This window comes from Brachionichthys hirsutus, unplaced genomic scaffold, assembly GCF_040956055.1.
Source record: "Brachionichthys hirsutus isolate HB-005 unplaced genomic scaffold, CSIRO-AGI_Bhir_v1 contig_977, whole genome shotgun sequence".
In the NCBI taxonomy this organism is placed as follows: Eukaryota; Metazoa; Chordata; class Actinopteri; order Lophiiformes; family Brachionichthyidae; genus Brachionichthys; species Brachionichthys hirsutus.
In genome coordinates, this window is record NW_027180694.1 from 1 (window position 1) to 25,823 (window position 25,823).

Below are 25,823 nucleotides of genomic sequence, written 5' to 3' on the forward strand. Positions count from 1 at the left end.
TTTTCTGTTTCACAAACACAATACACACCTGATGACAGCAGGCTGTTGACCATCTCTAAGAAAGCTGGGTGAACAAACTGATAGTCTTCTAACAGAAGAATCACCTGTTGGCCTTCCAGACCTGCCAGCTGCATCACCTACAAATACAGCAGCACACACCTTATACACGTGATACGCATATGAACCCAACTCACAGCATTTATAGGGCCACCAATACCGTTGCCATTCTACATTCTATTTGGCACATTTGCATAGCACCTTTTCAGGTGCAAGAGAAAAACAATTCTTACCGTCTTGAGATCGTTGCTGAAATGTTTCAGAGAATAACCACGGGAAATTTTGGGTGTGAAAAGCGTGTATCCATGCATGTGTGAAACCAGGTATGTGGCCGTGTGCCGCCCGACTCCACTCCGTCCCGCCAGAAGGAGAGAGCCACCGGGTCGGCTCAGGACCCGATCCACCCTGGACACAAAGTCGCACACCTCCCAAAACAGGAGAAGATCCAGCTCCCTGTTATCACGACTGTACAGCGCTACTCCCTGAAGCAATGAATGGAATAAACAAGAGGTGAAAAGGTGCAAAACAAAACACTTGTAAACATATAAATCATAACGTGTTAAAATAACCAAAAACGGCAAAAGCAAAAGTTCTTATGATGCAACAACCTCTTATAGGGTGTAAATATCGCATGGGCATCACATTAATCATGCATTAACATGAACAAGTTCAATGTAGCTATAGCTGTAGGCACAAAGAGCTCAACTGTACAATCTAAAACATAACGTGTGTGTGTGTTTGAAAGTACAATCCAACAAGCCCGAGGAGACACGCACAATTCTCGACGCTAGTTCCCGACTACGTACCTTTTGAATGACTTGTTTTAGGTCAGAGGAATCCAGACATCCCAGCTGTTTACCGTGAGGAGGTAAAGGCTGGCCTGGAGCCATCACGGCCCCTTCAGAAGATCCCCAGGTCACATAAAAGCCATCTGCAAGCCAGGGAGTAGTTATTAAAGAGTAGTACACACCTCATGCTAATCACACTTATAGGCGCTTTAAAAAAAACACATCACAAAGATAAGAAAAAAGGGTTCTTGAGTAATTGTTCTGTTTTTATCTACTTTACATATGAATTTAAAGAGAAGTTAGAATTAAAGACCTCACTACTAATGTCTCACATCTACTATAACCAAGGTGTTCAAAAGTTATTTGCTGTGGCTGAAACTAAATCTCTGATCAGTGATTTAGAAACATTTTTAATTATAGTTTTCTTAGTGTTTTCTTTACAGTCTTTAGCACTTGGGAGCAGCAAAACAATTTGAAAGATTTTTACAATTTAAAATTAGGCAATGGACCATGCCATAAGACACCGTAAATACAAGGCTGTCAAAAGGAAGCAGCCAATCAAGAAATGTGTTCATCCAGGCATAAACGGGAACCTTAAAATGTGCAAGAGCATGAATGTACGGTATGTGAAGTCTTTAGTAATTAGTCAATATGGAATAGATGTTTTGCTTAATGTTAGAGCTGTTGAATTCTGATTTGCAAAAAGATGTTTCTTGTTTTTGTGCATTTACATTTTTAATTGGGGTCCATGTCAGGAAGAAAATACAGTCCATACCGGTCATGTTGTCGAGGGCGTCAGAGCCCCAGTCTCCCCGTATGATGGAGGAGAGGATGTTGTCAAAGGTGTGGAGGTCTTTAGAGGAAACCAGCCGGTCTCTGAACAGCCTCCTGGCCTCATATGCTACCACTTCCAGTACGCTGTCTGTCACATTGGCTTGAGCTAACGAGGAATTAAAGTATTTGGATTAAAGTCAAAGGGCTGTTGTTGTGTTTCTTCTTTTTTGTGGTATAACAAAATCACCAACCAGAGTAAGACTACCGGTAAATGTACTTGAATTCCTTTTAGAATTAACAGAAAGCCGCTGGCTAACAAAGAGAAAGCTATCGAGACAAGTCACAGTCTTGGTCCCACTTCATCGAACAGTTTCTGACACATGATTACTGAAAGACTCGACAAAGGAGGTCGAACTGGGAACTGATTTTTTGTGGCATAATACATTTTATAGAACATGAAGGAAATTAAAGTACTTCAAATGAAAATTTGTCATGCTAATAATTTTCTATGCCTCAAACAAAACTCCATGTCTTGCATGCAGCTCTTAAGAATAAAAGTGATGCATTTGGACATCAATTACCATGGCAACAGTTGAAGCTCTGAAACATTTGGGTCAGGACTGGTGACCCCTTTCAGATTGTCACATTGTTTTCACACTGTGATTACACTGATAGCTATTGTAGAATAATTCTTGAGCTACAGAGATTATGGGATGTTTACTTATTGTAATTATATGCAAACTCATAAATATCAAGTCAGAATGAAGGTGCAGATTTTTACATACCAAAAGGAAGGTATGCAGCAAGAAGAAGAAAAGAGGGGGGGGAAGAAAATAAGTATGTTAAAAACTGATGAGCATTGGAAAAAAAGAAGTTTGTCTGCTGACTTATTCAATTAAAATAAATGATTGGACTCACTATCACAGCAGGAACACATTGCAGAAGAAAGAAGAGTGACAGAGGGAGAGATGAAAGGACAGCAAAGGGAGAGGGTGAGGAAAGAGAAGTGAGGAAAGAGAGAGGAAAGGAGGGAAACGGCGAGAGAGCGATCGAATGAAGAAAAAGGTGAGAGTTGAAGACAGTGGCTGTGAGCTAAAATAATGCAGACACGAAATGAAGGCATTTGGCAGCGTCTGTCGTTCTGGCATCATAACTGACAGAAACATCGAAGCTTTATGTTCCCCATCAACAGCAAAAAAAAAAATGTGAGGAATCTAAGGGCAGAGAAAACAGCGGCTTCTTAAACTCAACATTCTGCTCTTGTTTACGTACAGCAAATCTGAAAATGTAACAGTGAGAATAACTCTTGCGAGTGTCCACATTGCTTAAGCATAAAAAGTGATTACCTGCAGTGAGGTCATATCGCAGCAGGCTGAGGACCCATTCTGTGAGGATGCAGGGAGTGAAGAGGTAGTGGCTGTGGTCATCCACTGTAAACTTGGCTTTCACCTGAGTGTTAAGATTTACAGGGAGAAAGGCGATTCATACGCAAGAAAATTTAAAATAGGCCTTTGTGTTTCTGCTATATCAGGAAACAGATCGCCAAAAATATACAACCGACTTTGTGTCAGTAATAGTTGCAGTTCAGGTCATATGATGCTTCATTTATAGCCTACCTCTGAACAATGCCTTTACCAAAACAATCTCTCCCGCATTACTCAACATAAAATGCATATAAAAATAATATGCAGGAATTAAATCATGAAAATGTAATGATATATAGTGATTTTGCTGAAATACTGCAAATATTAGCTCAGGAATGTTCACCATGACAACACACGTTTATATACTGTGAAATTTTCAGTAACATTGCAATGAGCTGCTTGGCGGAGGTCTCTTAGGGCTTTTCTAGTTACGGCCCCCCACGGTGTCCTCACTGTGTGGGAGCTGCAAGCTAATTATGCAAATTGCAGGAGGTGCTCTCCAGCTTGGGAGTGGCTCCAGCCAGGAAGGGTGTGGCCTACACCAACATGTGCCAGTGGTGTCAGGCTGCTGATTGGTGTTGCCTCTTCCAGCCATCATCCACCAATCAGAGGGAACTCAGCTGAAGCTACTTAAGCTCCTTGAGTGCCGGTCAGGGCCACAGCTGATTTTGAATCTCCACCTTGTCATTGTGTGGGTGGTGTGCTGTTAACTTATTGCTAGACTGGGCTTAGAGGACAGATTCAACACCGATTCCCTTCCGATCGCAGTAAGTTGATGGGGTCTGGTACACTAGGTGGAGGGGTGCCGACTCAGAGACTGTTTTGTTACCTATGCCGCATGGTTAACAAGCTCAGCGAGGAGTTCTGAGCTTAGTTTGTTTTCTTACTTTGAGCAGCACCCACTGCCCAAGTCTGTTTGTTTTAGGTTCTGTCAAGTTAAGATTGGTTATAAAAAAAGAAAAGTGTTATTTAACCAGTCCCATTTCGTCCCCCAATGAGCTAAGGGGGATGCAACGCATGTCTAAGAATTTGTTGTGTGCCAGTAATGCAATAAATATTAAGATGGTGTACTATAAATAGATGGTGCTAGATATGCTAAAGAAACTAATTTAAATGTACTTTTGTCTCCGAATATTAACGACCTCCACGGAATGTTTTAATCTAATGCAATGTTGCATTTGTCTATCATGTTACTCGTAGCATTGCATTCAGCAGTGTTGAATTGCGGCTCAAGTCGATACCTGTTCATAGAGCTGCACGAGAGACCCGGCCAGCTGGTGTGTTTTCCCTGGACTGGCCCAGGATGCCTGGCTGCTCAGGCTATGCTGCAGAACAGGCTGCAGGTATGCTGAGTAGATGGTCTGCAATTGCAGCCCATCAGGATAGCTAACAGGGAAGAAAAGCAGATGGTGACAAGCGTTCGACTTGGTTTGAGATCAAACACAAAAGATGGTGTGTGTTCGTACATAGATGTTCGCCTTGTTAAATCTATAAACCACTTTTGCATCGTACTCACTCCATAGTGCAAATTCGGACTATAGATGAGAAGCGTGATGTGAGTGACTGGCTTCCTACAGCACCCCCTGTTGACATGGAGGCCACCACCTGGATGTTTTCAAGACTCACCCACTCCAGGTTCTCATCATAAAATCCCTTGTATGTCAAAGCCTGGAGGGAAAATGGAGGAAGTGACAGGCTGTAATTAATACGGTGGTTAGTAACAGTCTGTGGGTGATTTTTAAGTGCTTCAAAATGTACACGAAATGAATAGAAAGGTGTTTGTGTGATTGCTACCTGTTGTAAGAAGGCAATGAGGTTGCTGGTCCCCCACTTGTCAGGTTTAGGTAGGTTGATGTCTTTGAGATAAAGCACCAAGTTTTCACGGTCTTTGGGTCGGAAGACTCGACCAGTGTTTGAACTGAGCAACAGGCAAGTCTGACTGAGCTTCTGTAGGACGTGGCGTGAAGAGGTCTGGGCACTGCAGTGAACCACAGCCACTTGAGTGGACCGCAGGCGAGAGAAGGCGTAGCTGAGGAGCATGCTAAAGAGAAAACGACGGAGAACACACACTGACTCTTTTCTCTGAGCAGAACATTTAATAGAACGCGTTAAACAGCCACGACAATATTGCTGAATGAGTGAATAAATGTAATTTGTGCTAACAAGAATGCAAAAAAATTCATTTTAGATCCATATTTGACATTTGTTTTGTATTTTCCCATTGGTTTGTAAATGTTTATTTTCAGAGTGTTAAATACTTTGTGTGAAATGTGCTCTGTTTGCTCACGTAGATGTCAGAACAACGTGCGCGTCCATAATTACCCCTTCCCGCAGCCCTCTGGTCCAACCACCATGAAGGGCTGCCTGTGTTGGTTGGTGAGCCACGGTGAGAAGCAGTCAAGAGCTCTCTGCATGTCTGGAGTCTCAATAACAGGCATCGAGTGAGCATGAGAGAGCTGCTCCACTGTCAGACTATCAGGCAGATGGAAAGTATAGGCTGCCAGATGGCCGCTGTCTGCATCGTAGTAGGTGTCTAGTGGTTTCCTAGCATCGGGTGGGCTTTCCCTGGTCCAGCTTAGCAACTGAAAGACAAAAAGTATTAACATCAGAGCCATAATTCCATATCCTACTTTAGTACTCATTGATGGCTGATTCTTCTACTTTTTTTAAATGTGAGACAAAGACATTGTCAGCGTGACTTGTTCTGTCAGCCACCTCCAACATAAAAAAAGAAAAAGTCCTCACCTCTTTGGCAAACTCCTGGCGTGCTTTAAGGTCGAGGTTTCCTCCCAAACCTCTAAGAAGACCGACGACAAACTGGCCTCTCTCCGACACAGCATTGAGGTGTGACAGACCATTCAATACTGTACCCACCAGGCTAGTCTCCACCACGAAATGATTCTGATGAAAGGACATGGAAGACGTTTGAATGGAGAGTTGCGCAACAAATGACACTTGGCATGAACACATAAGACTACGCTTGTCTGTACACCTCTCCAAATTACTTTGAAGAAATTGATTCAGGAGTTGTTGCTAAATTTAAATGTTGAAAAAATGCCCAAATCATATCCAGAGTGAATTCACAATGTCAAAGATGGTGCAAATAAAATATTCCTGGATCTACTCTTCTGGGGAAATCAGCGCAAAACGTTAATGGTCGATTCTGGCCCAAAGTTTGATGGAACCCTTAATCCTGTTAAAAAACTGATCGATCAACAAATGACTGAAGATGCAAAACATGAAAAATGCATTTGTGTGGAATCTGCATACTTGTCAAATTCACACATCAGTGTCAGCAATTATATTTATAACAAACTGGCGGCATGCAAAAATATAATCTTTTAAATCTATATTGTTTTGTACGTATAAAATCATGGCACCACTATTTCAATGTCCAGGCAAACATCTGGAGTTCTGTGCAGTGAAATGATCTGACCTTTTTAGAACTACGATGTAGCCGTAGGGTACAGTTACCTGATTGAGTACCCAATCCAGGGCTTGCTGGAAGTAGTTTCCCAGCCAGTTCTCTAGATTAATACAACAATCCTCTGGCTGACCCTTCAACCATGACTTCAGCAAGGCAGCCACATTGATGTCCTCATCACTGAACATGCAAGTAGGAAGATAAGGAAGCAATAAAGTTTTTGTTTTTTTTATGCATTTGCTAAAAACAGTTGTTTTGCAGACTGCTTGCAAACACTGGCTGACCTGAGAAAGATCATGCCCATGCGGGATATGGTGGCTGGTGAGGCACAGCTGAGGTCATGAGTCTCAAACAGGAAGTTAACATTGGGTCCAAACTGGATGCGTTCTCCGCTGGGCATGGTTAACAATCGATTATCATCAAGCACAGAGTTCAGACTTTCAATCCACTCTGGGTCTATGTCGCCATCGCAGACGATCCAAGAGCTCACCTCTACAAAGAACGAAGACACACTAAAATGTTTTATCCCCAGTAGATATCGATAAGTTTTAAAAATGCTGAGGCTATAAGGTAACAAAAACATTATTGTGTACTGGGTAGAGCACAAGAACATTACCAGTCGTTTTTATCCCAGTTATTAAAAGTTTGTCTGTCCAACCCTCCTTACCCTGCGGTTCTCTGACCACATTCCTGGCACACTGTGTGAGGACGCCATCTGCCCATTCCCTGGTGTCCATGTCTATATGCCCCAGCAGCTGTTGTCTGGGCATGGCTTTAGGATTCATAGTGTACTGCTTCACCTGCAAAAGCACAGTAATAAGAATTTATTTTTTTCCCCAACTGATCAATTAAGTGTTGAACGCATGTAATTCTTGCTCCTTTTTCATGTTAAATAACCCTGGAACCAAAGCTAAATTATACATATATTGAATCTTTGTATTAATTCTGCACATCAAATCATTTCATTAACTTCCAGGTCGGTGCTTCGTCTCTTGCTCACCACTTTGCCCGTCTTGCCAAGAGCACCTCTCAGCATCCTCCACAGTGTTGACTTCCCCGCGCCACTTGGCCCTACTATGACGACTCCCATGCGTTGTCTCAGCTGTTCATTCAGCTCCAGTGCCTTCTTTAACTGCACAGAGGTGAAGCAGTTAATCATTTATCTCCCCCCCATCATCTTTATGACTAACTATCCAAATGCCCAAATGTTATGTAGGATACTCTTTGTAGGACGGAGTGACACTAAAACTCTGAATGTATCTTTAGTAATTAACTATCAGGCTAATAAAGAGATTTCTTCATGCACACACACCTGGCTTGGAATAAGTTCAAGTTGTGCCTCCTTGTAGACTTCCTCCAGTGCATGCGTGAGTATCTGGTCCTCCACGTCGGTGAAATTAACCCCAGAGAAAACATCTCTGACCAGAGCGTCGAAACGGGAGCAATCAGAAAACGTCAGCTTGGACATGGTGTTCAATCTCAATGCCTGCACCACCAGACTGCTCTCCTGAACTGCATGGAAATGAGAGATTGATTCAATTCCCATGCCAACTGGAAATAGGAAAATAAATATAAGACAAAAAGCTCAAATACAGAAAGGGAAGCAGAGAAATAACACCCAATTTCAAACAATTGTTTTGTGAAATGTTGCTTGGCTCAATTGAGCCATTTCTGCTCTGCTCCAGCGACTGTTCTCTGCTAATTAGTAAAGCTGCTCATGATTTAAGAGTTTGTCAATTCTTCTGTTCTCTTCTACAAAGAGGCTGGCCGGAACATTGGCCAGAATGCGTACAGAGATAAATGCAAGAAAAGCCTCAGGGACTCATTGTGAGTTAGGAGGTGCATGTAGTGGGTGTGTAGGTGTGTGTTTGATAGATACGAGGTTCGTGTTGGGAGAGAGGGAAACTAAGTGGAAGAGATGGCGGGATAGCACTGAAAACCAGACACAACAAAAGGAACTGAGGCTGAAAAACCGAGGGCATCAAATCTCAACTTCAGGTTTAGTAAGTTCCTAAATGTCAGCGGACAGTAAGTATTGGGCTAAATGTTTCTTACTCTAAATGATTATGACCCTGATAAAACCAGCTTTTAACAAGAAGTAGCATCTTTGGCAGGATCTTTCTCTTAAGACCTCGAAGGACCTCGGTTGTGGATCAGGATGTTTTTAGCAGTACAGTATATGTCATTCACTGAATCCTGTCTGTCTGCATTTTTCCACTTGGCAAAAGGACCACATGTGTTTTATTGTGCTATTTTCAAGGTCATGGACAAAGAGCCATCCACATTCTCACACTACTTTCGCAGCTTTCCTATAATTTTCTGCTAGTGGGGGAAAGAAGAAAATGCCTCAAAAAAATACTGCAATTTCAAATGAATAATAGCCAAAGGGATCTTACTCTTGTCCTTCTCATGACTCCTCGTCTGGTGCTGGAGGAGGCTGCCACAGGCCTTGAGGACCGTTTTCAGAGCACGCAAACCCCAGTCATAGTGCTGCTGGGGAGTCAGCAGCTCCCTGGACGAAAACAAAAAGGCACATTTTCACACACTCACAAGCTGTGAATTGGTTTACTGTCACGCTAGTGAGCGGTGGCAAAATCAATATACTGCATAATTAGAAGACTGAAGATAACTTTACACGCCGTTCATACTGATTCTGACCTCGACCCTAATCCAAATCAAACCACACCTGGCGAGATTAAAGATGGCAGCCAGTTTGCGACCCAGTATCTCTCCATTCTTGAAGCCCTCAGAATAGAGGATGACCTCAGCAATGAGCTCATTGTCTGGCCTGCTCATAGCCACGGGCCGGAAGAGCTGCTTCAGGTTGTCTGGAAGCTTCTGTCTGCCTCCATAGCCTTTCCCTGCTGGGTTCAATGTGATGAACACCCCAGAGTTCGGGTCTAATTCCACCTGGAGGATGAAAAGAAGGGAATAATGTGTATTATATATGACTAGTTGTGTAACTTGAATGATGTTTGCTAATTAATGTGCCAAAGGAAACTTCCACGAAAGGACAAACGATTAGACTGACTCACTGACTGATTTGAAAAGAAAAAAGTCGCTAATAGTTTTTAGGCAGCATTCATGTGTTGCACTGACCTCCTTGCCCAGTAAATCACATGTGTTCTTGTGATGTTTAAGAGAGTCTTGAATGGCCTGGATCTGCATGGAAACTGCCGACAACACCGCCTCCTCCAAGCGGTTAAATTCATCAAAGCAGCCCCATGCTCCGCACTTCACCAAGCCCACAAAGATCCGTCCCATTGACTTCACATCGATGCCCTGAAAAACAGACAGATGCACATCAAACAGACCTTCTTGTGTGTTCTCATTTATAGTTTTGGTTGTGTCACATACTCTTTTTTTTTTTTTTTTTTTTACCTCATCACAGTTAAACACCAAAACTTGTCGTCCAAACAGACCGCCAAGGGCTTTGACAGATTCTGTCTTGCCTGTGCCAGCGGGCCCATAGGGGTTCCCACCAAGCCCCATTTTCATGGCCTGGGTCAGAGTCAGGTAGCACTTATCAGTCAGCGGAGTGTGCACCAGCTTAGCGGCATTCCCCTGGGAGACAGGAAAGGTAGGATGGAGGAGAAAGTGAGAGATAAAGCGAGAAAGAAACGCAGCAAGTTAAGCAGACTCCAGTGAAGATATCACAGAGTGAGGGATGAGTCAGGGGCACAAGAGAGCGGAAAGAAGCCAGCAGAGGATTAAGACAAATAGACAAGTAAAGGAATGACAAACAAATGAAGGACAGGCAAAGGAAACTGAAGGGAATGAGGTTGAGTCTAGCTAGTGTTTCTCATAGGTGCATAAACACTGCCACCAAAAGGTAAGAAAATGACATGTATATCCTCAAAACATACAAAAAAGGATCTCATGAGACATAAGAGTTACAAGCATCAAAGAGTGGCTAGAATTCATATTCTCTACTAACTGCAGCAACAACAAGGGTGTTTCCTTTGGAGAATTCATGCTGGTCAGTCACAAAACAGAAGATTACTGACCTTATATGTGGAGTATTTGCTAACGCACCTGGTATTCATATGTATATGTGAATTGAGCGTCCACCATATGTATGAGACAGCATTTGTCTGGTCCCATGTAAAAGCGAAGCTGCTTCTTCCAGGCCCAGGCATCAGGGCCGGTCGCTCCTGCCTGGTTAAGATGCCTGATCAGACCGATGTTGTGGATTACATCTAAGATCAAGGCTTTCAGCTTCAACGACAGCACGCCGGACTCTGCACAGGAGGACATGTATGAGTCTGAGGATGGCAGAACTGGTAGACCAATGCATATATGAAACCTGACCGTGAAAGAGGTTCTGTTTCAGGAAGTAACTGTCACACACAGGCTTGGTAATATCAGAACGAATTAAAAATGTGTATCATTTTGATCTTTACAATCCAGTTGTTTTAAAGAGAATATTTGTTCATTTTTTTTTATCTCAAAGAGCTGTCTCATTTATATATCTATCTATCTGGATTGTATCCATTACAGGGAAGAATAAATGGATCGTTTACTGTGTAAACAAACCAAACCTCTCTTTTAACAAACTATTTAGAAAGGGGACAAGGATATAATGGAGTTATTCTCCCCGATAAACACAATAATTGACATTGTGCGTCTTCAGAAAATGTCCTCGTTACCAAGAGCTCTTATAATGTAATAACTTCTGTAGCTTGGGAACAGAGTGCCTTTGATGGATTGCTTTTCTCCATGCATTTATAGTGGATGTGAGATTGCATATTTGAAATCATGGCAGGCACAATTGTCACATCCTATTTAGATTACTTGGATGCTGTGTTTTCAGGTTTACATACAGTATATGATGTCAGCATTGCAGCAAAAGCACGCAAAGAAACCAAACCTTGCCATATGGGCAGCCGTCCCATCCAGCTTTATGTGAAAGGAGAGCTTTCTCCAGCTGGGTTTATGGCCCATTAATGTAGGCTGCATAATTAGATTATCCCTCCCCCCCATTACTTTAGTTTCTTTAATCAGTACTGCCACTCCAAAGCATCTTCAATCCACCTGTTTGTTTAATTAGATGAGATGTTATCATGGAGGGGGATTGCTATTTCAAGAGTGTATGGCAAACTTATGAATGCAAGACAGTCGCAAAATTAATTAGATTATCCGCCTTTTACCGTGCTGTGAAAAAAGAAAAGTCTGATTTTCAGAAATAACATCCAAAGCTTGGGGAAGTGTGATGTTTTGTGGGGAAAACGTTGCTTAGATTTAAACATTTCATTTGAGACAGCAATGTGGAATCTGCAAGCAATGTCCCGTGAAATTATGCCACCAAAGGGGCTAGAGGGAACTTTCCATCCCAGGCGTGCAGGAGAACACTTGATTAAAATTCAAAAGTCTTTTTTGAAAATTCAAGTTGCATGGTAAAATACGCTGTCCTGCTTTATACAGGTAGAGATTCTACCCCCCCCCCCCGCAATTAAAACAATTGGAAAGTAAATATAATCCTGAAAGCGATCAGCAAACAGGGCAATATCGAGCATCCTGTCCTGTATAACACCCTGAGCATCATTTGGCTGTAAATGATCTACATATTTAAGATATCATATGCTGCTACTTCTTTAAATCTCTTCTGCGTGGGTTTTCATCTGTCCCGAATAAGAAGTAGATTTTCCTCTCGGTCATTCATTACGCTGAAGAGAAGTTACAACTGGCATCGAGAGATAAAGCATGCGGCTGAATACATTTAGAATACGGTAGGGTATGCAAGCGACAACACAAAACCACGATTAAAGACAGAGGAACAGAAGGAGCGACAGATGGAAAGCTGATGCCTATCAGAAACCACTGGGTATACATTAAAACCCACGCAACCTACTCAATCACAATATACCTATCATATCGTCCTTTAGCCATTTGCCTAACCTGTTACATTCTGTACTAGTTTATGCCTGGATGAAGAGAAAGTGGCTAATTCGTATAAACACAAACTCAGACAGTTACCTTTATGAGCTTGATCACCAGTGTTGGTGTCCACCGTAGTATAGTGTTCTAATTTGGCATTGAGCTCAAGTTCCAACTGCTGCAAATTGTGATCTTTCAAAGCTCTTTCCACATCTTCTGTGAACTGGATTTGCTCAGCCAAGCACAGAATCTGCAAAAGTAAAAAAAAAGAAACAGTCTGTTATTCATCAACAACAACTTTAGAGTTCGGGCCTATGAAAAATCCGATATAAAGGGAATTTTATATAAAGTGTGTATGTTTGTGTTACTTGTGATGGGTAGTGCGAGGGGTCCACCTCCCCTTTTCTCCCTGCAGACACACATTCATAGAGGAGGTGTTTCAGAGTCTCCCTCATTTCCATAGATAGCTCACTAAGCCACACCTGGAGAGGAGAAACATTCAGGCACAAAAACAAGGAAATAAACACAAAAATCAGGTCCTTTAAAAATTACACATCAACAGAAAAAGGATCCATCAGTGCCACAAAGTACAAATACATTATATCTATATTTTACTACTATTCATTAATAGTTACCGGTAGTTCAATCATTGATTAAGACTACTTAATAATGGAATTACAGTAGTTCCCAAGTATGCTTTATTTTCATCAGGCGTTAGATTCTTGATACAGAGGATGAGTGAAATCCTTGTGAATTGATTTCAAATTGAAATTGAACCAAAGACCTTCATGCAGTGAGCCAACAGCGTTACCCGCTGTGTCATGGTGATGCCCACTGAACGATGAGATGTTTTAAATTCAGAAATTGATTCAGTAACCATAAGATGCACAGTGTGGCTCCACATAATAGCACTCATGAGCATCCCTACCGCACAGTGTACAGAATACACATTAACACAACATTCATCTTTACCTCCACGAGACTGGAGATGCGTACGAGGTTTCTGAGTCGAACCACCTCTCCCTCCAAAGAACACATGGCAACAATGTGCTGACACTCCTCATCAAACACAACACTGTGAATCCCTGCAAAAGATAATCCACACTCATATTAGCTTTACCGTAATACAGTCCAAGCAAAGAATCCAAAGGAGAGAAAAGAGGAGGTTTGTGACCTCCAAAGAGTTTCTTGAGGTGAGACTGGATGACAGTTGGGTTGGTCGCCTGACCGAGAATCTCTAATAGGTCATCATCACCTATGAAGTAAAAGCGTGGGAATGCAGAACGTTTCTCCTGTAACAAAAAAAAAAAAAAAGATGCAAACAAAACAGGTAAGAATGCAACCTTGCATCTTATATTTACAGGATGTGCTCTTTGCACAAGCTTTTGTATGTTTGGGTACCTCCAGGAACTCATTGAGTGACTTCTGGCAGCGTTGAAGTTGATCGAGAATGGCGACCAGTGAATTCCTGATTCCTGCCCTCGAGCTCAGAGACACAACTCTGTTGTCTCTCTTAATATCTGACATTATAGACCTATTATACACAAGGAAAGCATTTTGTGACTGAATGTGTGTAAAACACATTGTGTCTTTAAGAAAAAATCTATTTCAAACTGTGTTCATACTGAATTTCAGCCATAGTCAAGCTGGAAATCATACAGAACATAGATGCTGTGTAAAAAAGAGCTTGCGATATAAAAGAAAAGCTTTAGATTTAATGCTGTATGGAGAGAAAATTCTAATTATAGTACCTGAAATCTTCATCAACCCGTTTGAAGCGGGCCTCTTCCCGGGGCAATGCCCCACGTCCAAAAATAGGCTCCAGGTAAACCCAGCGTCTCTGGATGGCGTTCAGATTGAGCAGATACTCGTCTAAATCAGACAGACGAACCTCCCACAGACCGACCTGGATATCCAACGTAACATGAATGAATGAATGCTGTTATTAACCCACAAGAAGAAAATAAAGAGATTTAAAAAAAAAAAAAAGCACATTCACAGATTCAAGGTTTGGATCTGACCTTATCTCGGAAGCTGCGGTAGTAGGGAGAGTCTTTCAGAGACTGTAGCAGACAGCGGTTATCGCCCACCTGGATGGGCACAGAGTGGTGATGAAGCCAACATTTCTACACAGTCCTGGTAGATATGCCTTCTGGGATTTCTTTTTGCCAAGGAATTTGTGCCTCCTAATCCTAACAGCTCTGGAGCTGGAAAAGTAGAAATTGCTGTATTTTGCTAACCAGAACAGCTAATTCAGGAGATAAGATACTCTGGGAAAACTAGGTGAAAAGATAAGAGGAGATGCTGCTTAAACACACATTTATTTCCCCGATTAAAAATGAGTGACGAATCCTAACTCAGTATGATATTATGCACATTATATGTTTTCCATTTACATGTAATCTATGTTCCTGTTTGCCTCGGCATCCCTACCTGGTTGACGATATCCTTCCAGTCCTTGATGAGGGTGATGGTGCGCCTGCTGCTGTCTGTGTATTCGGTAAGGTTAAAGGTAGCAGCAGCGCCCCACAAATCCAGCTCCCGCAGCGCCTCTCGGATCGTCACTTCAGCCTGAGCACGACTGTTCAGGTCCTAGATGCAGGCGCGCGCACACACACACACACACACTGTTCCATCAACAATGTATTTACCATACTATAAACAAAAATAAATCTAAATCCGCCTGAATTACTCCTCAGGTGCGTTGGGGAAGAATATCTACCTCTGCAGCACCTGTGTATTGATTTGATAGACGTGCTACAGGGATGTGGTTTTCCAGGAACATAATAATCTAACAAATAAAAGAAGCACGTGTCCCTCTAGAAATGTAAACCTTGTACAGTTGTGTGATTGTGTATTCATACCTTAAGCTCCATGGCCTTTTCGACGATGGCATTTGCCACACCGAGCAGGTCATTAAATGTAAGTCTCTCGAGAGTTGTCCCTTTTGGAAGGCCAAGCAAATGGAACATGTCCAACCAGTGGTCCTGGGACAAGTGCTCCCCACGCACGTACTTCAGCACTGGGATCATGTTCTAGATACGAAGGAAAAATGAATAAACATTAACCACTATGCAAGCTTTTAAGATGTCAACTGTCAATGTCCCAAAATAAAATTCATTCTAAAACTTGTCGATAAAATATGATCAAATTGAAAAGAAGACAATGATACAATTTCCCCATCACTTCTACACTTCTACCTTGTATTTGTCAACTTCTCCCTGCAGTTTAACGGACATGGCGGTAGGCTGCTCCAGCTTCCTAAGCCTGTCCTGCCATGAAAACAAAAACTCCTCGAACACATAGACCTTACTCCTGGAAAAAACAAACAGATGCATGAATGAAAACCCAAAAACACAAAGCTGCGACAAACAAAACTGAAATTAACCAAGCCATTAATAGCAGATCTAAGCATGACCCTACCTGAATGTGATCCAGTCCTCCTGGGCCTTTTCTGTGAAGCCTTGCTGCCACTCCTCATACAGACCCCAAATCTCCCTGCACTCCTCCATGTCTCTTTTTGTCTCCTCTGCCAGAGAGAAATCTGGAGCCTCCAGGTCAAAGCAGCTACAATCCTCCCTGAGGAGAGAAAAGCAGTTGAGAGTGGAGAAATTTGAGCGCATTGACTCGAATATGGGATGGATTTCTACCAAAAAGCCATCAAGTATTTTCGTGTGTGAATTCCTCGAACAAACAAACAAATTAACAAAAGCCAAACCCTCACTGGCAGAAGCAAAGATATCTGTGATACCAGAAATAGGAATCAGGGAGACGTTGATAAATAAAATAAAATAAAGGTTTTAACCCCCGTTGGATGACGAACATTTACAGTGTTGATTTATTAGTCATATTTATAACCAAACTTATCGTGTCAGATTTAGATAAATCCTGAATAATTCCACAGGCAGAACAAGGATTTATGTAAACCATTTCATTTTAAAGCAGCATTTTCTAACAAGATAAGGGCAATAAACATCCTTATCAGCTGTCCTGACTCTCAGCAAAGGAAAAGCTATAAATCCAGCATATTGAAAAATAACTTACAGCAGTTTACTGCGCACAAGCTCCAGGTCCTGGAACTCCTGCTGCTTATCTTTGATGGTCTGGAGGCATGCGAGAAGGGCGGCGTGATCGTCGGTCTCAAGCATCTCATCTTTAGGCTTCAGCTGGTCCCAGCGGGCTTTAAAGCGTTCTAGGTCTGCCCTGTAGGCATCGATATGGCCAGCAGCATTACTTCGCATAACTTCCACCTATCGGTGAGACAGGGCAGGCAAAATGCAGCAGCGTAAGAGCACGTTCAGAGACAGAAAGAGAGCGAGTTAAAAGAGCATAGAGCTGAAAGACTTCAATACATTCGGTAGCAGACAGCTGCTGTTTGTAACAGACTGACTGTTTAACTCACCTGCTCTTTAATCATGAGCTGGTGGCTCTCCATTACAAGCTCCAGTTTGTCCCACTTGGCCCTCAGGGAGGACAACGAATCCAGGCCGGCACCAGCCACAGCTCGAAGTAAGCGGTTCTTCTCCTCAGCACACTGGAACTGAGGTAGGATCTATAGAAATGATACCGGACAGTCATACCAGGCATCTGAGACATGACACATGGATGCATCGTACATCAGAAATATAAAAGGACCCACAGCACAATGCGTTTCATGTGAAGGAGAGCAGCACCTGCATAATGTGAAAGCAAAACTTTTGGAAGAAATGTAGAAAATGCACATTTTATTTCTAAAATCATGATGATGGTGTAGCAGAAACTTATTTTCTGACTAATATTATCCATTTAAGGACGTTCCTATCCAGTTAGTGATTTTCTTACTTCGGGTATGCAAGCTTCTATCTGGATATATTTGCCTCTGATAGCGCCGATCTCTTCCATGGTCTCCGGTCTGGTGGACAAGGCCTCCATTGACTCCGAAACAAAACTGTCAATGGCCTGTGTGTGGCCTGCAAGTAAGAAACAACGTCGACAGGAAAGGAAAGATAAAGTAAGAATTACAAAGTAAAGAGCAGGGAAATAGGTTAAGATGTGGGTTGTGATTGGTGTAAGTTACACTGAAAATCACACAAGATACACACAAAAAGCGCCTACAAGTTATTTGTATTTTACCCTGTATGGACTTCTTCAGAGCCAAAAGCAGCATGTCAAATAGTCGCTGGATGAAGTCATCGATGACAGATTTGATGGGCTCACAGTTAATCGTGATGCAATCAACCTTCTCCTGACTGACAGAAAGGGAAGGAGAAGATTAGTGTCTAAATAAAGAAAGTGTTCTGTATTTGTGGTATTCAGTGAACCTGCCTCTTAAGAATTTAATAAGGAAGTCAATGTAATCCCTCAAGGGTAGAAAAATGTCATGACAAATGCAATACTGTAAATGTTGTTGAGTTGTTGCTACACCACAAGTGAGTTATACCATGTTCAACAGTGAAATCTGTCCTTTCGTGAAAAGAACATGGTGCAACAAGTATTTCACATTCTTCAGGCTTTTTTTTTTATCATCAGCTTTTTAACAATAAGATAACAACTTCCACAATTCCATGCCATTTCACAATGTCATCGAAATCCTGTGGTAGGAATGACTCATATTCAGGGTGTGTTTTGTTCTCTATTAAACAGATATAATGTTGTCATACTGAGTGTTCTATGTGTGTTGGGCACCTGGGAAGACGTTCTGACTCCTTTCCCCTGGTTTTCAGGGCCTTGAAATTTCTCTCCCAATCTTGCACGGAGTTCAGATGCTTCTCCATTAACTTCTCTAAATCCACCTGGCCCAACACCACCCACTCCTGCGTCTCACATAAAAAAACATTTAAACTTGTTTGGGGACTTTGCACATAAGAGAGGCTCCACAAAACAACAATTCATAGAATACTATAGGTGACACCTGACGTGCACAAGGTGCTGTTGGAAAATTCCCCCTAGTGACTCAGATGTGATCATCTGTTGTGCACACTTCTGTCAATTTGTCACAGTTCTCTTGATGTTTTCGGGTTGCTTTTTTATCAGGTACCGGTAATCAGAATTCTTATCAGTGTCAAAGTCATGTGTTGCTCAGGCACCTTGAACTTGTGTTGTATTTCCTGCAAGCGGCTGAAAAGATCCTCAGCTTTGCTGAAGATGGTGAGGAACCCAGATGCATTCCTGTCAATCATGACGCTGAAGATAAGCTCCTCCCCCTGGGCACTGACCCCTTTGAACTGGTTTGGGATGGAAATGAAGCGCTTCATCTCCCTGAAGTAGCGAGCTCGCACCTCCTCAAATGGAGGACGGAACTGTAAGCGGCCCTGCCTGTTAACAAAAAGGGGGGGGGGGGGGACAATTAAAAATGAACTTTTTTTTTTTTTTTGCACTGAGAAGTAATATTTTTATACGGCAGAGAATAAAGAGAAATAGTCGCAGGAGAGGAGGAGGAAAAACATGATAACTCAATCAAATGGTGAGCGACAGAAAAAGAGTGAGAGTGTAAAAAGAAGGCGTATACTGACTTGAAAGTGAGGTCTATGTGTATTTCAGGTAGGTTCTTGTTCAGAGCCTCCAGCCCCATCTGATACTGGTGTTCTAGCGCCTTGTACAGCTGATGGTTCCAATGCTGGCGCCATGCCCGCATGTCATCAGATCTGAAACCCTTTGTGTACACATACGCACGTCATCTTTATAACAATTTTGACAGATGATTATTCACAAAGAGAATGATAGCACCCATCATGTCATGAATTTAGAAATAACTTATTCAGGAAAAATCACACAAAGGCAAGCATATTCCCGACTGTGATGGATACCTGAGCCTCCAGGGTGGCGAAGCCAGTCCTGAGGTCCTGAAGGCCATCCTTCCACCGTTGCTGATGCCTCAGTAGGTCCACATTCGTCAGTGTCACCACCTGAGAACATACACCCAGACACATGGGAAAGAAATACACAAAAGAACAAGCCTTTAGTCAGCAATCTCCCATTATGAATGCAAAAACAATAATTCCACTTAGTGCTTGCTGCATTTCTATTCAGTGACATCATAAATTAACAAGGGACTAGAACCTTTTCAATGAAGTCAGTGTGCCATTTGCGTAACTTCCTGTTCTCTGTGGAGAGCTTCTCAGCAGCAGCCTGCAGCTTGTTGATGTAAACTTCCAGCTCTTTGGGGGAGTCCCAGGTGATCTGGAGTTTACCCCCTGATCCCTTTGACTGAGAATGAGGATTCTGACCAATACAAGCAGAAAGATTAGCACTGGTTCAACATATAAAATGAACCTTCGTGAAACACATTTCACGATGTCATTGGCTTTGAATTCCCAACATTGGATTTCTAAAGATATGTATGGTATAAAAATTATACTTAAATACAAATTATTATTCACCTTAATGACTTGCTCAAAGGCCAGGGCAAGACCAAGCATCATAGGTCTTTGGGAGGGAATCATCTGCTGGTCAATGGTGTTGTAGAAATGGGCCACCTACAACAGTAACAGTAACATTCTGTTACTGCATCAAGTTGAAACAAAATGTGTGTGTGTGTGTGTGTGTGTGTGTGTGTGTGTGTGTGTGTGCGTGTGTGTGTTTATCCTGACCAACCCTCTCACCTGTTTTAGGACGATAGCTTGTCTGTAGAATTTGTCTGCAGTATTAGCAGCCTGTTGAATCTTGGCTGGGATGGGAAAGCCCAGCGCAGAGAGCTGCCTGACCTCCCTGAGCAAACACACCAGTCTGTCTGAATACTGGATCTTAAGCCGCCCATCCACATGGTCCAGGTCCATCACACGGTTACTGGCCTGGAGACTAGTCAGAGGGCGTTAGATTGGAGAAATACAGAACATAAGATCCACGTTCACCTGAAGTGTCATTGTTCAGTGTGAAAAATGGTGGTCAAAGTGTGCGCTTGTTCAAACCTGATCCCCGACTTTGGGTCCGCCAGGCCAGACAGTAAGTCTCTGGACCAGTCCTCAAACTGTTCCTGCTCATAGGCCCGCAGAACCTCGAACAGATCATCACAGAAATGCCTGAACCCTTTGACAGCAGACAGATCTGATAACAGTGCCTCAGCTAACCGGATGGAGTCCTCGACCTAACATAAGAATGCAAGGCGGGGAACAGAAAAGCAAAAAGTGTTCTTTTAGTCACCATCGGAAAATTATATAAATTAACATCATTCATTTTTTTTTTTTTTCCTGGTAGCCCCAGCTATCTGCTATAAACCAGGAAGTACTATGTGGTGGTCAGTCACATTAATCAATCATGCACACATTAGCACACAGACCACATGCTACTCAAATACCTTGTGTATGAGCTGTCGCACCCAGACAATTTTGTTGACCACCTCAGGGAGGTTTCTACCAATTAGTGGTCCAGACTTGTCTCCAGGATCTCCATGGCAACGACTTTCAAAGTCAGTCTTCAGGCCTAAAAAGTAGCATTTTTTTAGTCCAAATCACTTTTCTACGAATGAGCAGGTAGAGATTCTCCATGACCTTTCCTACGACAGAATGAAGCAAGCTGACTTCACTATAAAAACAGTTGGTCATGCAGTCAAAGGTCTTGAAGCTAAATTCAGTTTTTCATCTTCAATCTTAGATTAAATTTTTACATTTATTTGGACATTCTGAGCCAATTGCTTTCCTGACGTGTTTAAAAGTGAAGTTGTCTCATAATTTCCAGTATAGTCGAACATCTTAATGCACCATTCAAACTTCAGCATGTCTGAATTGAATGCATTACCCTTAAATGCACCACTATAGACAGGATTAGCGGGCTTTAATAGGCAGATACCGTGCCGAGGATTGGGAGGACGGTGGACAAAAAGCAGGATTCCAACACCAGAAAACATGAGTAGAACCCAGACTTTGGTTTTTGGATAGGTTTATTTAGCAGAACTACTCGAGTTAAAGTTAGTGAAAGATGTTTTTGGTTAAATATTCCAGAAAACATAACATAAATATCAACATTACTTATTCGGGCTTTTTATTTCAAATTTTCCAAAACTAGAAAGGTCGAATGTGAGGCTGCCACAATGCTACGTCGTTTTGAAAATTAACATTTTACTGTGATATGCAGTTTAATCTCTCATCTGTACTTCTTGAAAGGTATTCAACACCATCTTGGATTTCACAGAGCATGAACAGAGTTTATTCAGATTAAATTATAGAATAGAATAGAATAGAAAGCCTTTATTGTCATGGCATAGTAGCTACACAATGAGATTATTTTCGCTCTGTGATGGGAAAATACCTTGTGGCAAGTCTGTAACAGGAATAAAAGTCAGAACCTTTGTTGTAGTCCAGCAGCCTGGCCAGTAGGGTCTCTCTCTCCGGCTGCAGCTCTTTGCTGATGGTGGGACGTCTGATCAACTCCTTGTGCTTTTGAAAAATCTGCAACAGCTTGACAAGAAACAACCACACATCCACAAGTATATTGGGTAAGTCCCTTCATCGCCACAGACCCCCCGACACGACATTTAACAACCTGATCTGAAACAGTGTGTTTTAGTACCTGTTGTGGATTATCCTGTACATTAGCAACAAAGCTTTTCAATCTGCCAGCGGCCTCCTGCTCTGACGGAGCAATCAGGCGTTCGAACTGAGCCACTGCTGCTCTCCAAAGAGGCTGCAAAAGTGAAAGAAGAAAAAATGCATTCATAATCTAAGTTAACGAGTGTTAAGTTACAGATGTTTCATCCTTGAGTGTTTTAGACAAAATTTCAAATGTCCACATGATTGGAGGTTCTCTAACATACGTAGTAATTTGAAGTACCGTAGGCAGCATCAATCAGTCACACAAAAAGGAACCTGTCTCCTACAAATTGCACATACTGTCTACATGCATGTTAAACTGACCTCAGTGTAAGGGTTGTAAAGCAGAGGGTTGAGTCCGGAGAAAGGTTCAAAAACACGATCTGAAGTCAGAGCGTTTTGTTTCCCTCCTGGCAGCAGAAGCAGCAGTTTCTCATGAACCACGCGCAGAGTCACCACCTGGTAGACACAATCACGTCATCTACGACCACGGATTTATTGTGTGCTCGGTCGTTTATTATATAAGGTAATGTTCCCAAACATAATAATTGCAACCACAAGGAAAATTGGTGCAGCCATTTTAACCCATGTCAGTGGTAACTTTTCGTCTCTAAGCGGAAAATATTTTCCAATAAGTAAGGTCTTAACAGCAATTTTCTCGTGAAAATATGATATTGTGACCACATAGCTGGTGATAACATGAAGAAAAAGATAAATAATAAATTTGCTAAACAAAGTGTTTCCTTAAGCCTGCATCAACCCGATCGTACCTCATCTAATCTGTTCGCAAGGCAGCGTAAGGTTTGCGGGCCGTGCTTGTTTCCCTTCCAGGGGTGGGGGGCATGTCGCTTCCACACCTGAGAATGTATTATTCGTTTGAAGCTTTAACTATACAAGGCATTGAAAGTCATTCCTTCAACAGAAGCAGCACAGGTTTTGATTGTTCGGTTTCCCACACCTGTCCAGTCAGATGTTCACAGGCCATCACCCACTGTTCACAGATCACAGCTCCGGTTCTGAGGTTCTCTCCCACCGATATAAATGGCTCCTCAAAAACTTTAAGACCACCCAACTTCCTCTGCACATATCTTCCCAGAGCCCCGCCTTGTAAACATAGAAACAAAAATATAAAAACAGCACCACATTGTAATTATTGACCCGCCACCAGTTACTGGATATTTAAGAGTTTCCCAGGAAATAAAAGTTGTTTTTGTTCTCAAATGTGTTGACTGTTAATTTTCTTTTTTTGCATTGGTTTGTGTACGAGTCGCACCGATGACATCCATGAGTCGGATCATGCGTGTCTCCGGATAGGGCTCGAAATCCGTGTGTCTCCAAAGGTCATCGAGACAATCTCTGCTCTGTTCCACCAGATCCACAACATCATACATGGACAAACCATCAACACCCTCATATTCCTGATGCAAACACAGAGAGACACAAACTTTGATGTGTTAGTTAAGTTTACTGCTTTCTTGTTTTTCTTGAGCTATATCTGTGTTAATGGTCCACTTTTGTGTAATTGTAAAATGTAAAATAAAATTTAAGGCATCTTTAAAACACATACAGATTACAATTCACATTTTTATTAAATTGTCTTTCAGTTTGCAAAGATCCTGCATGCAATACACACAATACGGTTTGTAGTAAAGCAATGACTTTGATTTTCCTTTTTGATTTAGTCAGTAACGATATGCAAGAGTGTGAATACATACCTTTTGTATAAGTTTAAACTGCAGAGTGAAATGTGTGGCCCTTTCTCTTACACTGCTCCTCTCTGCAGACTCAGACAGATCAGCCCAGTACTGGAACTCATCACTTGGGGTTAGAATTCCTGCAAAGAATAAAGAAAAACATGAGCTCATATTGTAAAAATTCATGCAAGCATATCTTTTCATCCACATCTGGATAAAAATCATATAAAAGTACAGTAAATACCACCAAGTGGCATTTATAATATTGTGTCCCTTCAAAATAAAAGTGAAAATATATATATACATGTCTATGTCAGCATACCGAGGACATTTTCTTCTGAGCGGCTCGACTTGGCAGAGGATTGTGCTCCAGACTGGCGGACCACTGAGCCCAGGCCAGACTCCAGCTCACCCAACAAGGCTGCTAGCTTGGGGTCGAACGCTGAAGACCATCGCTCATCCTTGGAAAGGAAGTCACAAATAGATTAATTTGTTTTCTCCTCTGCTCCTGCCTTATTCAGGCTCCCAAATTCACATCAGACAAATATGTTTATTTGTCAAACTAAAAACATCTTAAATGTTTTTGCCTAATTCTGGGCTCTTTAAAACACAGGGATTAAACCTCACCTTCAGCAGAACTGGTGCAAAGACTTGTCTTACAGCCTGGTAGAGTGTGTTGATGGGAGACTCCAGCATGGATGAGACGAGGAGGCACTGATGAAGGTTTTCTTCCGTGATCACTGTGGGACGCAACTTGAAGAACACCAACACCTTGTCTCTGCTGTCCACCGAAGCTTTAATCTGAAAAAGCAATTTTATTGTCAAGTCAACATCCTGTGTGATGTTTAACTGCTGTTTTTGCTTGATGTAGGGATAAAGGTAGATACCCTGAATATGCAGATACAATTGAGATATACACAGAAAAACTAATTAACAGGGTGAACGTTTGTGGTGCATGTGGATTAGCACAGAACAGTTCTGGTATAATATCTATTTATAGTGGAATGTTATGAAATGATTTATTTTATTATACGCTATGTTTATCCAATAACAAATATGAGCTTATGTTTCCATGCCACAGAGATCCTTTCATGTGAACGTATCGTTCTGCACGGTGACACTTGAACATTATAGATATGCTTTGAATATTTCGGCTACCTTATTTGACAATTGAAGATCATTATCTTGTCTGCTGACAGACAGGACAAATTCATTCCCATCATCCAAGAAGTTATTGAGCTGTGTGCTGTCAGCCAGGGAAGACGAAGGCTTTAACCCGTAAAAGTTCCCTGTCGTGGTCAGGATAAACTTCTTGCGCTCATCATCTGAGCTGTGAGGCATCTTCCAGCGGCAATAATGTCCTGCAGAGAAAGATGGGATATGAAAAGAACAACATCACAAAAGACATTCTGTATTGTTAAATGTCGATGATTTATGTACTAAGGACTTTCAGCGGAAACAAGACCGCAAGGGCTTTTTTGGAATGCTTCTCTTAGACAGAACGTTTGACTGTACTTGTACTGTAATACATGCCACTGTGTGACTGTACTTGTACCCTAACATTCTATCTGATAAATATATTCATCATCATCATCAAACAAGCAAACAGATATTCAATCATTTATTTAGGTCTAAAAAAACTAGACTAGACTCAAACACATCCTTCATAATGTCTAACTATAATGTTTCAAGCCTTCCTGAGTAGAATAAGAGTTCGTATCTTTGAAGCTACAACTAGCTGTTGCATCAGGACCGGGACTAGTTTGTGCCTGACGACATGCAGAGGAGGCTGAAACTAGAGCTACTTCTTCCTTCGTGAAACCAAAGGTTATGTTTTAACCCAACACGAAATTTAACTGTACAACCAAGACACATGACCATTCAGTGCTTTCGATTCTATCCATCTATAGCTAGTTATTTTTGACCAAAAGATGGTTACGTCACATCTACTAATGCTTGCACCGCAAATGTGCTATCGATGGAGCTAACAAGACGTGCTAGCTAACAAGCTGTAGCTCGCCGCCCCGTGCTTAGGCTTTAGCATTCTAGCTATCTGGGTAGACTCAGTCTACTAGACTGGAACGTGCTAGTAAGCTAACAGAAAATTGTTACCGTTTTCCTCCAAAATCTTCTACTTTCTTAGCTGGGACTGGAGTAACTTCTTTCACAAAGAGAAGCTATGTGTGCTCAGGATTATGCCTGCGTGGTTACCACGTAGCAACTACGATTCTGCGCATTACTTACGCTATTTACGTAGAAAGAGAGCCACAACCTGGAATGCA

At 42.0% G+C, this 25,823-nt stretch overlaps 1 protein-coding gene across 1 annotated transcript; it reads right to left on the reverse strand.

Moving 5' to 3' along the window:
* Positions 1 to 28: 28 nt before the first annotated feature.
* Positions 29 to 24,882, reverse strand: LOC137916444 (cytoplasmic dynein 2 heavy chain 1-like; the record flags this gene model as incomplete). The annotated part of the gene is made up of 54 exons (XM_068759467.1): positions 24,700 to 24,882; positions 24,169 to 24,342; positions 23,864 to 24,002; positions 23,563 to 23,681; positions 23,121 to 23,265; positions 22,806 to 22,951; positions 22,618 to 22,704; positions 22,172 to 22,306; positions 21,828 to 21,941; positions 21,604 to 21,715; positions 20,617 to 20,741; positions 20,231 to 20,406; positions 19,925 to 20,120; positions 19,703 to 19,798; positions 19,383 to 19,544; positions 19,130 to 19,228; positions 18,836 to 18,975; positions 18,410 to 18,638; positions 18,009 to 18,136; positions 17,457 to 17,572; positions 17,166 to 17,293; positions 16,747 to 16,896; positions 16,389 to 16,594; positions 15,768 to 15,923; positions 15,545 to 15,659; positions 15,209 to 15,379; positions 14,778 to 14,936; positions 14,366 to 14,434; positions 14,096 to 14,250; positions 13,746 to 13,878; positions 13,519 to 13,636; positions 13,317 to 13,429; positions 12,713 to 12,826; positions 12,444 to 12,594; positions 10,503 to 10,708; positions 9,849 to 10,031; positions 9,567 to 9,749; positions 9,154 to 9,377; positions 8,864 to 8,979; positions 7,780 to 7,979; positions 7,468 to 7,599; positions 7,135 to 7,267; positions 6,752 to 6,959; positions 6,518 to 6,647; positions 5,789 to 5,944; positions 5,366 to 5,625; positions 4,838 to 5,084; positions 4,560 to 4,711; positions 4,285 to 4,429; positions 2,966 to 3,068; positions 1,621 to 1,785; positions 864 to 988; positions 291 to 539; positions 29 to 137 (listed from the first exon to the last, which is right to left on the reverse strand). Coding segments are annotated over exons 1-54 (8,185 nt in total), but the record flags the coding sequence as incomplete, so codon positions are not given.
* Positions 24,883 to 25,823: the final 941 nt, after the last annotated feature.